The sequence below is a fragment of the Pelobates fuscus genome, chromosome 1, assembly GCF_036172605.1.
Source record: "Pelobates fuscus isolate aPelFus1 chromosome 1, aPelFus1.pri, whole genome shotgun sequence".
In the NCBI taxonomy this organism is placed as follows: Eukaryota; Metazoa; Chordata; class Amphibia; order Anura; family Pelobatidae; genus Pelobates; species Pelobates fuscus.
Genome location: NC_086317.1, coordinates 238,778,179 through 238,794,478, shown reverse-complemented (window position 1 = coordinate 238,794,478; position 16,300 = coordinate 238,778,179). Strand labels below are relative to the sequence as shown.

The following is a 16,300-nucleotide window of genomic DNA, read 5'->3' as shown; positions in this document are numbered from 1 at the left end:
ATACCAGGGAACTAAAACAGGACAGTTGGGAGGCCTACTAAATAGAAATTTTTATTTTGGGCTTTGGAGTGTCCCCTTTAATTTCAGCCAATAGGTAATCCTGTTTGAGAGTCTTATTGTAGCCATTTGAGCCAAACATCGTAACACCATCATTGTCTGTGCTGGCTCTATGGTAATTGTTCTACTTTTTTTTTTTTTACTTATACCACTGATAGAAGTTCAGTGTTTAACCCCTTAGTGACTGTGATGGAGCTCCTGTACCCCGCCAGGTCAGCATCTTCTCTGCTAGCAGGGACTCTGAAGCTCTTCAGACCCAGTCACTGAGGATCTTTTTCACCGGACCAGGCTACAGCTCTCTTTTTCCAGGTATGTACTGTCCCCTCTGCTTTTGCCCATTCTGTTCCCAGGCAGGTATCAACACCTCTGAATACATAGTCTCCAACAGCTGCCTTTACAAAGGTACTTGTAGCTCTCAGGCCCAGCTTTCTTAAGTTGAATATAGAAAATAATTCAGGTACTCCAACGAATTCCAAAATATAGGCAATCTTTATTGGAACAAGGAACCAAACAGCAACGTTTCTAACCCTTAGGGCCTTTGTCAAGCTTGCTGTGCGCGGTATGCGCGTTCGCAAGCTGAGCTGACAGCTCAGCTTGCTTTCTATACCCGCCCCCGCCTACAGCAACCCTCATAAGCCCAAACTTTGTGTGTTTGCATAGAGATCTCTCTATAAATAGTGTTTGTATACAAATAGTAAAAATTACAAACATACACACACTCTCCATCCATCCATATCTATCCATCCATCAGATGGATAGGGATGGATAGAGAGGGATGGATGGATGGATAGAGAGGGATGGATGGAGAGTTAGATATAGAAAGTGATGGATACATCTCTCACTCACTCACCCACTCACCCACACTCAACCAATCCCTGTCACACTCAGTCACCCACCCACACTCAGTCAGTCACAAACCCACAGCCTCCCACCCACACAATAACACTCAGTCATCCACCCACACTCACTCACTCAGGTGAGGGGTAACATTTCTGGGCTGCCACAGTCTCACAGGCAACATGGGACCAGCGAACCAATCTAGTAAAGGTGTAGAACTGAAATGGGCAAGCTCCTTATTTGACAATGTAACTTTCCAAAACACCATCAAACCTGTACAAGGGGGGCATCACACTCGTGGAACACCACAGCATACAAATGTGTATTACATTAAAGTAAAACAGTATCATGACTCAAATTAAATACCATACAGGGCTTTGAAAATAAAATTGCCAACTTTTTACATTTAGATTTTATTACTATTAAATTGTGTTCCATATATAAATATTTTATGTGAAATGACCAAAAATAAGTGTAAGCAAGATGAAACCTATAGCTCAAATTTTAGGTTTTGTTTTAGTGAGAACGGTTACATTTGCTGCTGTCCTCAAGGGATTATGCCAAATCCTCAAGGGAATATGCCATAATCCTCAAGGGTTATGTATAAAACAAACCTTTTAAGCGTTCTCAACAGATAAAAATCCATTTGCGCACGTCTAGTGTTTAACTAGTTATAAAGCCAATTGTTAGTCTTCTAAAGCAATTTCTCCCATGTGTTTGTTCCACCACAATTTAAGAGTGGTTTCTCTAAAGGAAAGCTTAAGTGATACTTTAGTGCCAGGAATACAGAGATTTATTCCTGGCACTAATCGCTCCCCCTACCTCGTCCCTTCCCAGTGAAATAATGGTTAAAAACCCTTACCTGATCCCAGCACTGATGTCCCTCGGCACTAGGTTGATGATCCTCCTCTGTCCTGCAATGAGCGGGTTCCAATGCGCATGGGTGGCAAATGTCACGTCTAAAGAACTCCCCATAGGAAAGCATTGAATCAATGCTTTAGGAGGGAAAAAAAAAATCTGATGCTGGAGGTCCTCATGCAAAGCGTGAGGATGTCCAGTATCAGATATCAGACCAAAGGTCTGTTTCAAACCAGGAAGCCCTCTAGTGGCTGTCTGGTAGACCGCCATTGTGGACAGACTTAGTGCTGCAATGTAAGCATTGCAGTTTCTCTGGAACTGCAACGTTTACATTCAGAGGCGGCTCTCTAATTAGGCGGTTTAAAGAGCCGCCTAAGGGCAGACTGTGTTTGGTCCTCGGTCAGTAACAGAGGATCAGACACCAGGAGCGGGCCACCGCGGCTTACTCAGTATGCCAATGATCTGCAGCTCGGCAGTGTGCAGAGGTGCAGATCTTGTGTCTCGCAAGATCTGGCCAATCAGAGTGTTGCCGCTGGTTACCACGGCAACGCGCTGACCGGGTCTCGCAAGACACATGGTCTGCAGCTCTGCACACTGTGGAGCTGCAGACCGATATCACCACTGGAGCACCAGGGAATGACAAAAGGTATTTAGTCCCCCCTCCCTCACAGTATCACCCAGGCAGACAACCATACATAACACTTCAAGCAGCTACCCCATACACAGTCGCAGATAAAAACATGCTCAAAGACACACACGTGCTCAGGAACATACACATTGATGCACTGTTTACCTTTGTATGTGCGCATGTATTGCAACTATTCTGCAGAGACAGGGCCTCCTGCGAGGGCGCAGAGACAGGGCCTCCTGCGAGGGCGCAGAGACATTTCAGAACTAATGCATGCATTGAAGCTTCGCTGTAGGAAAGCATTGTATTTAATGTTCTCAGGACCACTATTTCACAAGACTTCCTTTGTCAATTAGTATGAGCCCTTTAGATGTTTAACCCTGCAATATCCCCTTACAGTTGGGTTTTTAAATGATACAAAGTGTATTTCACATTTAAGGCCAGAGTAGCATATCAAGAATTTCTAGTTCCATTATTTTGGCCTTACATTTGAAGTTTCCTTTTATCTGGTTTTCCTATGCAAAACTTACATATGCATCCATGCTACCAGGTCTGGAGACTGACCTTATGTAGACAGAACCAAATGGTGGCATCAAGGATCAGGATATAGAGATGTGGGTTTCTACACTAGCCTAATTTAAAAAAAGTCACTAAGTGGCAGTCCAAATCCAAGTTGTGGATTTAGATGTAGCTACATTGTATGCAAAGTTATGTTCAGTTTAACCCCTTCGTGACCAGGGCTCTTTACATTTCTGTGATGTGTATTTAGCAGTAATTTTCCTCTCATTTACTGTACCCACACATTATATACCATTTCACCATTAAATGATCTTTCTAAAGAAAATTCTCATTTCATAATTTACTACAAAAATTAAGTGTAAAAAATAGCTTTGACCTGCAAAAAAGTATGCATCTCCAACCTCCAAAAACAAAAACGCGCTAGATAATATCCAAGTTGTCCTGAGTTTAGAAATACCCAATGTTAACATGTTTAGTTTTTTTGCAAGTTATAGGGCAATAAGTACAAGTAGCAGTGCCATTTCCAAACAATTTCTTCAAAGTTAACTAGTTATATTGTAACACTGATCTGTCAGGAATCCCTGAACAACCCTTCACATGTATATATGTAAAGACAATCCAAGGTATTAAACTTTGGTATTTTGACTCTTCATGCAACTATTACCGATTTATGCCAAATTAAAAAGAAAATTTGACACACAGCAATTTAAGAATACATGTAGAGTACTTTAAGTGTTACCGCCAAAGAACACCCCAATAAGTGTTCAGCAACATCTCCTGAATACAGTGATACCACCCATGTGTATGTGTGTCGGGTTCTCTGGGGGCTAAAATACTTTTTGGAGGGTGCGCATTCCAGTTTTACAACTTGGAATTTTCACATTTGGTCATCATGCACCCATGTCCTATTTGGGACATTTTTGAAGCTGTCCAATGTAATTTTTCCCCAAACAATGTTTAAAAAAAATTTAGACACCCTAGGGTATTGCAAATGGTGGTATTTTAACCCCTTCAGGACAGAGTCAATAGTGCACGTTCTGATCAAAACATAACAAAAACTGGAATTTGCGCAATATGTCTGTTCACCCGTAGTTCCCCTCTTTCAAATTATATGCACCCACACTTATTATATATCATTGTGTTCAGGAGAAACAGGGCTTTAATCTATCATTAACTATTCATATATGGAACATAATTTATTATGAAGAAAATTAAAAAAAAAAAGAAAAGATTTTTTTTTAAAATTTGCATTTCCGCCTGACATTTTAGCTGTGAATGTCATAACACTGTTACTGTTTTTACTGCAAAAAAATGCACATGGGGCGGGGCCGAACCGCCGAGCTGAGCGGTCGCAAGAGAGACCAGCTCCTGCAACTTATAATCTTTTAAGCATGAAAAACATGAAAATTTACCTAAATACAGACCGACAGCATTGGACCTCGGTGCTGAGGGGTCACTGGATCCAGGGTGAGGCTGGCTCCTCGAGCTTCAGTCCCCTGGAGGTGAGACCTTCGACTACCCAGTTGAGGCCTACTCCGGCGGTGAGAGGGGTGGACGGCCGCTGCCCCTCTATCCTGCCTAACGGTGCCCAGCCTGAGACCCAGACCCGGGGGGACCCGGCCCCGTTCCCCCCCCCTATGGACCGGTGGGGGTGATCCCGGTCCTCACCCAGAGGCAATGAGTCCAAGGCCCAACAACACCACCACCACCCTCGAGTGCCCGGACGCAGCACATAAGATGGCGGATGCCATGTGCTCCGGAATCAGCGGAGAGTACTGCTCTTCCACCGAGCTCTCAACAATCAGCGTGATGCCCAGGAGGACTGATGAGTCCGTGGCTTCCCCACCCCACACCGCAGCCCTGCAGGCGATCTCTTACCGGTCCACGACGCAAGCCAAGTCAACGGTGATCAGCGACGGAAACCAAACCGGACCATTAGTGGCTGTGGGGCTGGAGACACGGGACATCGCACAGCAATTACCCCCGCCGGCGACTACCAAACCTGCCGCCATGCAAGGTACTCCTACAGCAGGACTGACCATACATGCACCCTTGGGACTTGCTGCAGCAAGTACTGGAAGCACAAATAAAAGGCGCATAGTCCCATCTAAGATAGCGGCCACCTTAAGTGCATCGGGCCCACTATCCCACAGCATGTCGGAGCTTGATCGCATCTTTACGGCTTTCCGGGCCAAGTTGGCCCACAGATTACCCAGTGCCACGCAAGAGCAGATACCCGCTGACATACCCCAGCGACCACGAGACAAAGGAGATGCGCGGGAGGTCGAGCCAGCAAAGCCAGCAGTGGGCCAAACATCAAAGCGAAGGCTTAATGGAGGCAAGGAGGGTGTCCCTTCTCCTCGGCTACTCCGCAAACCTCGAAAGCAACACTCTACTCGACCTACCCGGATCAAACAGCACATCAGTGCGTTTGGCGCAAAGCATGAAACCAGGACACTCCTTGTACAGACAGCTCAGTCGGGGGAAGCCTTGGGTGAAGAGCCAGGATGACCCTCAGGTGCACGGGCGAGATACACGAAGACCTCAGACTACTCTGTGGGTCCCTGCTGAACCGGTGAAAGGTGTGGGCTGACTGCATGGACTCTTTCGGGCCCTGGGCCGCAGTCTGGGTGGACACAGTCATCCCACCACATGAAGGTCTTAATGGCCTCTCTGCTGATAAGCATGCTTTGTACTTTTTACTAGTTCCTCATTTTATATTTTAATTACTATGATTATTATTATTATTATTTTACTTTTTATTTTTATAATTTTATTTTCTTTATCCCTCATTTTAGCCAATTTGGCTTCTCTTTTATTTTTTACACGGCACACACTCTTGATAAATAGAGATCATGTAGGTATCTTACAGATCACTGATTAAGCTACCCTAACTGTACAAATTGCATTCTGCTTGCATGTCTATTTGTCCTATATTTTACCTTAATACCTGATACAGTCTATGACACGTCAAGCTTCTCTAAACCTCACAATTTGTGTAACTCAGTGGAACGCCATGAAGGGGTCTCTGCAGAAAGCACTATGTTCATATAGACACAGCATTTGTATGTATCTAGCCAGTGTGCCTGTCTTTTTTTTTTTTTTTTTTTAAATCTTAGGTTTTTCTACTTTCTTATTGCAACCACTAGGCATGTTTTCGAATAGGCTGTAAACCTACCCTCACTCTGACACATATGTTTGCCTAATACTCTACCAGTTTATTATTTTCCTTTCTTAACATTTAATAGTCATGTCTCACCAGCTTGCTTTGAAACTCATTTTCACATACCCACGCACATGTCTATGTAACTCATTTAGACCTCATCTTATGTTTTGCTAAACACTTTAGACATGTTTGACTACTCAGTGAACTAGCTACTTAACTTAAAAAAAATGTGTGCAATGACCTTCTATGCCTTATACCTGTTCATGTATGTATTTTACCAATCTTGTACCTGCTGTCGGGGCATGGCAAGAGCTTGTATTAACTATTTGCACCTCAAAATAAAGAATTAAAAAAAAAAAAAGCACATATTTGTAATCAGCGATGTCTCACGAGTACAACAGTACCCCCCATTAACAGGTTTTATGTTGTTTTGGAAAGTTACAGGGTCAAATATAGAACGTTCCATTTTCAAATAGAAATTTTCCAGTTTAGTTATGTTACCTTTGAGACGGTGTGGTAGCCCAGGAATGAGCAGTACCCCCATAATGGCATAGCATTTGAAAAAGGAAACAAGCCAAGGTATTGAACGTGGGGTATGTTTAGTCTTTTTTCGTAGCCACTTAGTCACAAACACTGGCCAAAGTTAGCGTTCATATTTGTTTGTGTGTGAAAAAAAGCAAAAAACTAATATTTGGCCAGTGTTTGTGACCAAGTGGCTACTAAGAAAGACTGGACATACCCCACTTGCAATACCTCAGGTTGTCTACTTTTGCAAATGGTATGCCATCATGGGGTAATTCTCATTCCTGGGCTACCATACGCTCTCAAAGGCAACATAACCAATCTGGCAAATTTCAATGTAAAAAAAAAATGAAATGCAAGCCTTATATGTGACTCTAACTTTCCAAAACACCATAAAACCTGTACATGTTATTCTCGGGAGACTTCACTAAACAAATAGTGTTTTAAAACATATTACAATAATATAGACCATATAAAATGTGAAAAAAGTATTTTACTTAAAATATCATCGTTGTAATACAATTTACCAGTTTGAAACACTAATATTTGAGTTCAGCGAAGTCTCCCGAGTAAAACAGTACCCCCTATGTACAGGTTTTATGGTGTCTTGGAGAGTTACAGGGTCAAATATAGTGCTTGCAAATTAAATTCTCTGCACTTTCTCCCTGTGTTGTCAGGCATGTCAATCAAATTTTAATCACTCAAATCACATAATTACATTAAAAGATTTAAAGATACACGTAGAATTTTAATATATGCATTTATAGGTATATAAATTCTACGTGTATACCAATGTAATTTTTTTTATGTACTTATATGTATTTATATATATATAGAATGTCTAAGTGTATTGTTACCGATATAATTATATATTAATAACAATAGTTAGAATGAAATTACATATGCATATATTTTATATTAAATTTTGTTTCAATATTTTATTTAGTTAATTTTATTTAATTTTAATTATATGTATTTATATATACATTATATAATATACATATAACATTCTAAGTTTATTTTAATATTTATATTATTAAAATACTTTGTATGACGTTATATACAATATGTATATATACACACTATATAAAAATATACTTGATTTTTAAACAGGTTTATTTTTTTACACTACCTACCAGCAGGGGGACTGTCTGATATTTCAAACAGTCCTCCTGCTGGCAGATCCATAGCCAGCTATAGGGGCTATGTGATTGCTCTTTGAGAGTGATCACATGGCCCCCGGGGGCCTCATTTGCCGGAGGGGGGCTGCCTGGGCTCTCATGCAGCCCCCAAGAAGAGGATCGCGGCAGAGGCAAGTACACCTCTATTTGGGGGCTTAAGCTGTTCTGGCGTACCATGCTGTCGCAACGGCTTTAAAGCCCATTTAATGCGTGACGGCATGGTACATTGTAACGGCGTTAAGGGGTTAACACTTTACATTCCCCAATTCTACCACCTGTCTTTCAACCCTTTGGTTAGTTTGTGTTATTTGTCCCCAAACAGTCTACTTTAGGCATGGACTCAGTTCCTCTTGAGTTAGACAGAGAACACCCAAATATGTGTTCAGCAACATCTCCTAACAGTGACCCCAGTGTATAGGTTTCAGCAAACTTACAGGGGAAAATTTCCCATTTCCCAAATTTCCATGTTTGCACATTGAAATTTGCCAGATTGCTTTGCTGGGCCTATGGTGTCTGAGACTATAGGATGTCAGGAATAAAAGTTAGCCCATCATGGCATACCAATTATAAAAGACATCCCATGGTACTAAAAATGGGGTTTGTCCAGTCTTTTGTACTAGCCACAAATGCTTGCCAAAGTTGTGCTTTTTTTAACCACACAAATTGGCAATCAGTAAGTACATGGGGAAGGAGATGGTAGGGGTTATTTTGAGGGAGGTTAAATTGTGTAATTACACCAGGCAGAAACCTTGTGATTGCTAGTTCGTATACACATGCAGGACCACATTTTAATAATTTAGTAGATGTTGTACCAAGCTTAAGGCAACCATAGCCACTACAGCTTAGTGGGGTTGCTCCTTGCAGGATTTTAAATTAAAAGTCTGCCTTTTCTTGGTGTTTTACATTACTGCCTAGTATCACCTTTGGCCACTAGAGGTGCTTCTTAGGTTAGTGCTGCACAATGCCTGAAAGCTAGTAATGCATCTCTACCATAAGACCAATTGGCACAGCATAGAGTTTTACTGCACATTTGCAAAAGCTTCCAATGCGTTCCTATGGGAAAGCATTGAATGGCCCATAGTCAATTCTGATCTCATCCAGAGATGAGCCAGCTGCAGCAAACCAGCGCAGCACTGGAAGTATTTTTGAAAAGACTGCCAATGGACTGGAGCCAAAACTAGATTAACACTGACAGGGCACATTTGTATTAGTGTCACTAGAGTGCTCCTTTAACTTACTCTCCAATTATTCAGTTCACACAAGCAAAGATTCACCTGAATTAAGAGAAGGCACTTGAAATCAGGTTGTTGCATTTTATTAAAGGTACATTTCACATTAGGAAGCATTCAGAGAATCATGTTTCCACACAGTGGATCTTTTACTTCTTTGTAGCTTTGACAGCAGATTTTGTCACTTTCCCTGCAGTTGGAGCCTTCTTGTCCACACCTTTGATAACACCCACTGCAACCGTTTGCCTCATATCACGGACAGCAAATCGACCTGTGTTGAGAAGAGATATTAGTGCGAGTCCCTTGCAAGTCTGACGACAGCTTAGTAGTGTTTTGTTACTTACCAAGAGGAGGATAGTTGGAGAAGGTCTCTACACACATTGGTTTCCCCGGAATCATCTCAATAATTGCAGCATCACCAGATTTTAGGAACTTGGGTTCAGCCTCCAATACTTTGCCAGACCTGCGGTCTATCTTTTCGATCAATTTGGCAAACTTACAGGCTATGTGGGCTGTGTGGCAATCCAGGACTGGAGCATAGCCATTACCAATCTGTCCGGGGTGATTAAGGACGATCACCTGTGGGGAAAATAGAGCTGGTGGATTTAGCATCTCAACTAGTGACATTTTGCATGAAGTCACTCCTGAATCAGAAGAGATCACATGTGACTTCGAGGATATGCACATAAGGCATGTGGCGGTTTGGTTCTATATTGTGGTTTTAGAGAGGTTTCTGAGCTGCAATAGCCCAGAGTACCAGGCAAGCATATTTAGCATCCCCTCAAAGTGCTGGCATTTCGCAGTTTAATGAATATTCCCAGCACCATAAAAAGTACCCAAACTGATATATTTTTGCAAGTTAAACCAAGTCCTGTGCTCACTCCCATCACTACTGGGCGGCAGCAATGACTACAGTACATCAGCCCCAATATATAGTAAAAACCAAAGATAAACAAGTTACCTGCACCCTCTCCTTAATCCCTATGTATGCAGGTGGATTTACCCTCTCATTGCCATTGGAGGTAACAAAACCATTTGTTTAAAACTACAGTGATTAAGGAGAGTGCAGGTAACTTGTTTTTCCTTGATAGTTTAACTTGTCAGTTTTGAACTTGAGATAGCAGTATTTGTTCTGAATCTCAGATCCTAGGGACCATTTAGTCCCCAGCATTAGTGCCAGAGGTTCCCTATCCCTGCTATAGAATCATAGGCAACCTTTGGCACTCCAGATGTTTGATTACACCTCCCATAATCCTTTGGGAGAATTATGGGGATGTAGTCCACAACATCTGGAGTGCTGAAGGTTGCTTATCCCCAGTCATAGGAAATCAAGCTCTGCGGCATCTGAAGGAATTTTGTTTGAGAAGACTGCCTTGAAGGTTTTACTTGTCTAGTTGCTTAGGATTAGACCTGTTTGCAGTGTACAGTGCCCCATGACAGTTTAGGAGACCCACATGGCAGGAAAAAAGATTATATGCTTCCATACTATACCTGAGCTGTGAAGCTGCCAGCCTGCATTGGAGGATCATTCTTGCTATCACCAGCCACATTCCCTCTCCTGATGTCTTTCACAGATATATTCTTCACGTTAAAGCCAACATTGTCACCAGGCATAGCCTCGGTCAGAGCTTCATGGTGCATTTCCACAGACTTTACTTCTGTTGTGATGCCGGCAGGGGCAAATGTCACCACCATACCTGGCTTCAAGACACCAGTTTCTACTCGTCCAACAGGTACAGTACCAATACCTAGGGGAACATAAAGGCATCATTGTTTAATCCATATATTTCACTAAAGTGTACATTCTAAGTGAATTTAAGTTTTGATGTCAAATTAGCATATGCTTTCCATTCAGCTACTTTGGCCATCATTTGAAATGGATTACTGAAATTAAAAAAAATGTAATGCACTTACCTCCAATCTTGTATACATCCTGCAGAGGAAGACGAAGGGGTTTGTTTGTAGGTCTTGTGGGAGGTAGAATACAGTCAAGAGCTTCAAGAAGAGTAATTCCAGTGGTAGACCCGTCTTCTTTTCTTTCTACCTTCCAGCCTTTGAACCAGGTCATCTGACAAGATAGTTTGTTTAGTTCTAAATCTGAATACACTTATGAGGCAATTTTACACCTATCAAGTTTGACATTAGATTACAATCTAATTAAACTAGTAAATGTTTAGTTGGAGTAGACAATTGAGATTAGTCTCTTAACCACATGTCAAGACTCAAAGTGCTACTGTGGTTTTATAGCTTAATGCTCATGGCACATTTGCTGCTACTTGCTAAATACAGAGAACATACTTACATTGCTGCTAGGCTCCAGCATGTTGTCTCCATGCCATCCTGAAATTGGGACAAATGCTACAGCACGAGGATCATATCCTATTTTCTTGATGTAGGTACTGACTTCCTTGGTAATCTCCTGGAATCTCTTCTGGCTATATGGAGGTTCAGTGGAATCCATCTTGTTGACACCAATTATAAGTTGCTTTACACCCAGGGTATAAGCAAGGAGGGCATGCTCCCGAGTTTGTCCATTCTTTGAGATACCAGCTTCAAACTCACCTACACCTCCAGCCACAACAAGTACAGCACAGTCTGCCTGCAGGACAAGAATGTCACATGAGATACAATGTAAAGTTGGCCATAAGGCGGTTTCTTGCTCAACTAGAGAAAGTTAAACTGGAGACAGTGCAGTAATCATACCTGAGAAGTGCCAGTGATCATGTTCTTGATGAAGTCCCGATGTCCAGGAGCATCAATGATTGTGATGTAATATTTACCAGTCTCAAATTTCCACAGAGAAATATCAATAGTTATTCCACGTTCCCTCTCTGCCTTCAGTTTGTCCAAGACCCAAGCATACTTGAAGGACCCTTTGCCCATCTAGAAGAGAAAGCAAGATTGTGGTTAGTCTGGTTACTCATGAAAAGTTAATGATCCAATATGTTGCAGTGAAACGGCCATTTAAAAAAAATAAAAAAATTAGCAAGTTACAAAACTTTTGTCAGGTTAACTTTGACAGTGGAGTGTCCCTTCTAAAAAGAAACACGTCACCTGAAATGAAGTTACGATGCCAGCAGGTACCATGTTCACCCTTACGGTGTTAAATTAGTCTTGAAAGCATTTGGCTTCTGAAATTTTGTTTTCAGGAAGTGTGGAGTGCTGCTGCGCTGGAGCACTGTTGATTAGCTGAAATCTGTCACCTAATGTACAGTGACTCCCCATTCCCAAAACTGAGTTGGAAATGTGTGTTTCTTTGCAAGACAGTTTTGTGAATGGGGAGTCACTGATTGGCTGAGAGCAGCCAGCCAATCAGCAGCACCCCTGCACTCAGAAATTGAGGTTTCTAAAGCAAGTTGCCAGCTGGGGGTGGAGAGTTGAGACTGACACTGAAGACAACTTAGGGGTTAAGCCATTAAAGGGACACTAGTCACCTGAACAACTTTAGCTTAATGAAGCAGTTTTGGTGTATAGAACATGCCCCTGCCATTTAGGAGTTAAATCTCCTTGTTACACCTCCCTGCATGTGACTTGCACAGCCTTCCATAAACACTTCCTGTAAAGAGAGCCCTATTTAGGCTCTCTTTATTGCAAGTTCTGTTTAATTAAGATTTTCTTATCCCCTGCTATGTTAATAGCTTGCTAGACCCTGCAAGAGCCTCCTGTATGTCATTAAAGTTCAATTTGGAGATTGAGATACAATATATAAAAAAAAAAAATCCCCCCCCTCCGAAGAACTTCAGCTTGAATTAGTTTTTGTATAGACCACGCCACTGCAGTCTCACTGCTCAATTCTGCCATTTGCCAGTATTTAGTTAAAATGCTTTGTTTTTACAACCCTAGTCACATCTCCCCGCAAGCAAGGTACAGCCTTCCTAAAACACTTAATGAAAAGTGAGAATAGTTACTGTGTAAATTGTGTTGCCTCCTATTATTAAAAATTTTTTATATATATATATATATATATATATATATATGCCAATAACGCCCCAGGGCTGTGTCAGGGAAGGCTGGTGTGACTTATGCAGGCCAATTCAAGGTGAGCAAGAATGTTGAATGGGAGTAGCAGTTAAACAGGTTAGAAAGCTATGCAATTAAAATGTTAAGAGTTTAGCCCAGTATGTCCCCTACTACACGCTGTTATTCCCACTCACCAGGATTACTAAAGCAAGTTACCGAAACTAGGGGGGGGGGAGGAGAAGCCACGTGCTTCTAGACCAACATAGGACTCTCAGCGAGGAGCCAATAATTGTGTACACCAGATGTATACATTTAAAGAAATAAAGTTTAGCTGGGACAAGTTTCAGTTGCACAAAATGAGTTACTTCAATAACAAAATAGCAAAATCACTCAACTGTTGCCTATTCAGCAAGTCAGGAATATATGTTATCAGTTAAACAAGGGGGAGAGATACGTTTACGGGGAAACTCGATGCAGCGTGGACATGAAGCAGCAAAACAATGCATTTTAAATTTGAGTGTAACTGCACACTACCCAAGACGGTGTGATGTTTCCTAGATTAACGCGGTTACTGAAATACTCCCACAGAAGATAATTACACGTTTGTTTTGCATAAAACCTATCTATTGAAAGTTTCTCCTCACCTCGGCAGCTTCTTTCTCGAATTTTTCGATGGTCCTTTTATCGATCCCCCCACATTTGTAGATCAGATGGCCTGTGGTGGTGGATTTTCCAGAGTCGACATGGCCAATAACCACGATATTGATGTGGATCTTCTCTTTCCCCATTGCAGCGGTAACTCGGTGGCCTCAGATCGGCAGACAAGACGAGCGAGGGAAGATGCAGAGCGTCTAGAGGCATGCACGTGGGATTTAAAGGTCCAAAAGTGGGCGTGGAATTATCAGGAGGGCGCTGCCTCCGGGACTTTATCCAATCAGAATCGCGGTTGAGTACTCTGCTCTTCGATGATTGGTTCTTGTTTCACCTGGCGGCCACGCCCAGAGAAAAAAGAACACGTGCAAGTGGTAAATCCTGATCAGGATTTTACCGAGATATTTATTGTATGTTTGATTTTATTCCTAATAATAGTTCAGCACTGGACATAAAAGCAAAAAGGAGGTACTATTATTTGAGGAAAAATGGTTTTCAAGGGTAGGAGAATAAAAATATATGTATTTTTTTTTTTATTTTTTTTTTCACGGGTTGGAATGTTGCAGAATATATACAAATTCATTGCAACATTTAGGCCAAAGTACCCGATCTGGAAAAATAGATGAATGTTAAAATATTTCCAGTGCAGCTATTTTGGACTGAATTTGCAATTTTATTAAAACGTTCTACTATACTATGAAATGGTAGGAAATGTTAGCGTTACTTAATTAAAACTTTTACTTCATTTCATGATCTGTGTATATCATAATATAAATCAGCATGATATACCCTTTTTGCATTGGAATGTCATTGAGTTTCAATGTCTTTTTTTTTTCAGAGGTTTTTTTTAAATTGTTTTAATCTCATATAGTTGAAACAGATGTCCTCATTGTTGAGACTTGCTTCAAGGTATAAGACTTGCTTCAAAGCATTGCTTACTCCCAAAGTATTTACTAAAGTGATAATTCAAAGTGAGCTCAATATGAATTTCAAATTTATGGTCACACTAGCCAAACTGGAAAAATTCTCTAAGTCGGCCTTACAGTACAATCACAATTATTTATATAGCGCCAACATATTCTGCAGCGCACACTGCAATAGCCAAAAAGACATACAGGGTTATTTAATAAAGTAAGAATTCAAAGTGAATTTCAAATGTACTGTATTTGTACTGAAAGCATAGCTGATTTAGAGATTTTTTTCCAGTTCAGGTGATTTGACCCTAAATCTGAAATTCACTTTAAATTCACCATAAATATTCACTTTAGTGAATAACAGTGATACATTTCATTTTAACAGGACCTCTATTATATACAGGAATGGTAAAAAAGAGCCCTTTCCAAATAAGCTCACAATCTAAAATATTGGAAATACACTTTGGATTCTCGCTTTTTTTTTTTTAATAATCCTCTCGTGCTTCTGAGAGTGTTGTGATAAAGTATGGCAATAGTAACATCAGACACTGGTTTGGCTATGACTTAAATGCTAGTAAAGTTCTATATTATAATGATTTATGTGAAATTCTACTATCTACTTTTGCATCAATACCCTTTTACACAGAATGTAAGCAGATAAGAACCGTTTGGCCCATGTAGTTTGCCCAATATTCCAAATACTTTCATTAGTCCCTGGCCTTATTTTAAGTCTAGGATAGCCTTATGTCTATCCCACGCATGCTTAAATTCCCTCACTGTGTTAACTTCTACCACTTCAGCTGGAAGGCTATTCCATGCATCCACTACCCTCTCTGTAAAGTAACACTTCATGAAATTATTTTTAAACCTTTGCCCCTCTAATATGTCCCCTTGTTGTGTTTTTTCTTCTTTTAAATATAGTCTCCTCCTTTACTGAGTTGATTATTATTTTTATTATTTATATAGCGCCAGCAAATTCAGTAGCGCTGTACAATAGGTGGCCTAACAGACACGTAAATGTAACCAGACAAGCTGGACACACAGAAACAGAGGGGTGTAGGGTACTTGCTCAATAAGCTTACATGCTAGGGGGAGTACGGACAGAGGATAGACGTAGATCTTCGGCAGAGCACAGGGGCCTAGACGGGACATACTTGTGTATTAGGGAGGATAGGTAGGTTGGAGCAGCATTCTGACTTGTAAGCAAGCACCAGAATCTTAAATTGAGCCCTATATCTGACCGGAAGCCAATGTAGGGACTGTGATAGTGTGGAGGCGTGGGAGGTGCGGGCCGACAGGAAGACGAGCCTCGCCGCTGCATTAATTGCAACGGTGCAAGCTGAGAACATGTAAGACCACTGAGCAGGGGATTGCAGTAGTTAAGGTGAGAAAGAACAACGGCATGGACCAGCACCTTAGCCGCTTCTGGCGTTAAATAGGGGCGGATACGTGCTATGTTATTGAGATGGAAGCTGCAGGATTTGGTGATTGACAGGACATGAGGGGTGAAGGAGAGGTTGGAGCCAAAGAGAACACCTAGGCAGTGAACACTGAATTCCTACACACACAGCACCTCCACACACTGAACCCCTACACACACTGCACCCCTCCACTCACACTGTACCCGTCCACACACACTTTACCCATCCACACAATGAACCCCTAACACACACTGAACCCCCAAAACACACAGCACCTCTAACACGCACCGTAAACCCCTACACACACTGCAACCCTCCATACACACACTCTGCACCCTTCACACACACACACAGCAC

General features: G+C 41.5%; 1 protein-coding gene across 1 annotated transcript; it reads right to left on the bottom strand.

Moving 5' to 3' along the window:
• Positions 1-9,067: 9,067 nt before the first annotated feature.
• Positions 9,068-13,781, bottom strand: LOC134611554 (elongation factor 1-alpha, oocyte form). The gene is made up of 7 exons (XM_063455541.1): positions 13,602-13,781; positions 11,701-11,880; positions 11,300-11,596; positions 10,912-11,065; positions 10,489-10,745; positions 9,342-9,576; positions 9,068-9,268 (listed from the first exon to the last, which is right to left on the bottom strand). Exons 1-7 carry the CDS (start codon positions 13,743-13,745, stop codon positions 9,147-9,149), a joined length of 1,389 nt encoding a protein of 462 aa, XP_063311611.1. The 5' UTR covers positions 13,746-13,781; the 3' UTR covers positions 9,068-9,146.
• Between the last annotated feature and the right edge of the window lie 2,519 nt (positions 13,782-16,300).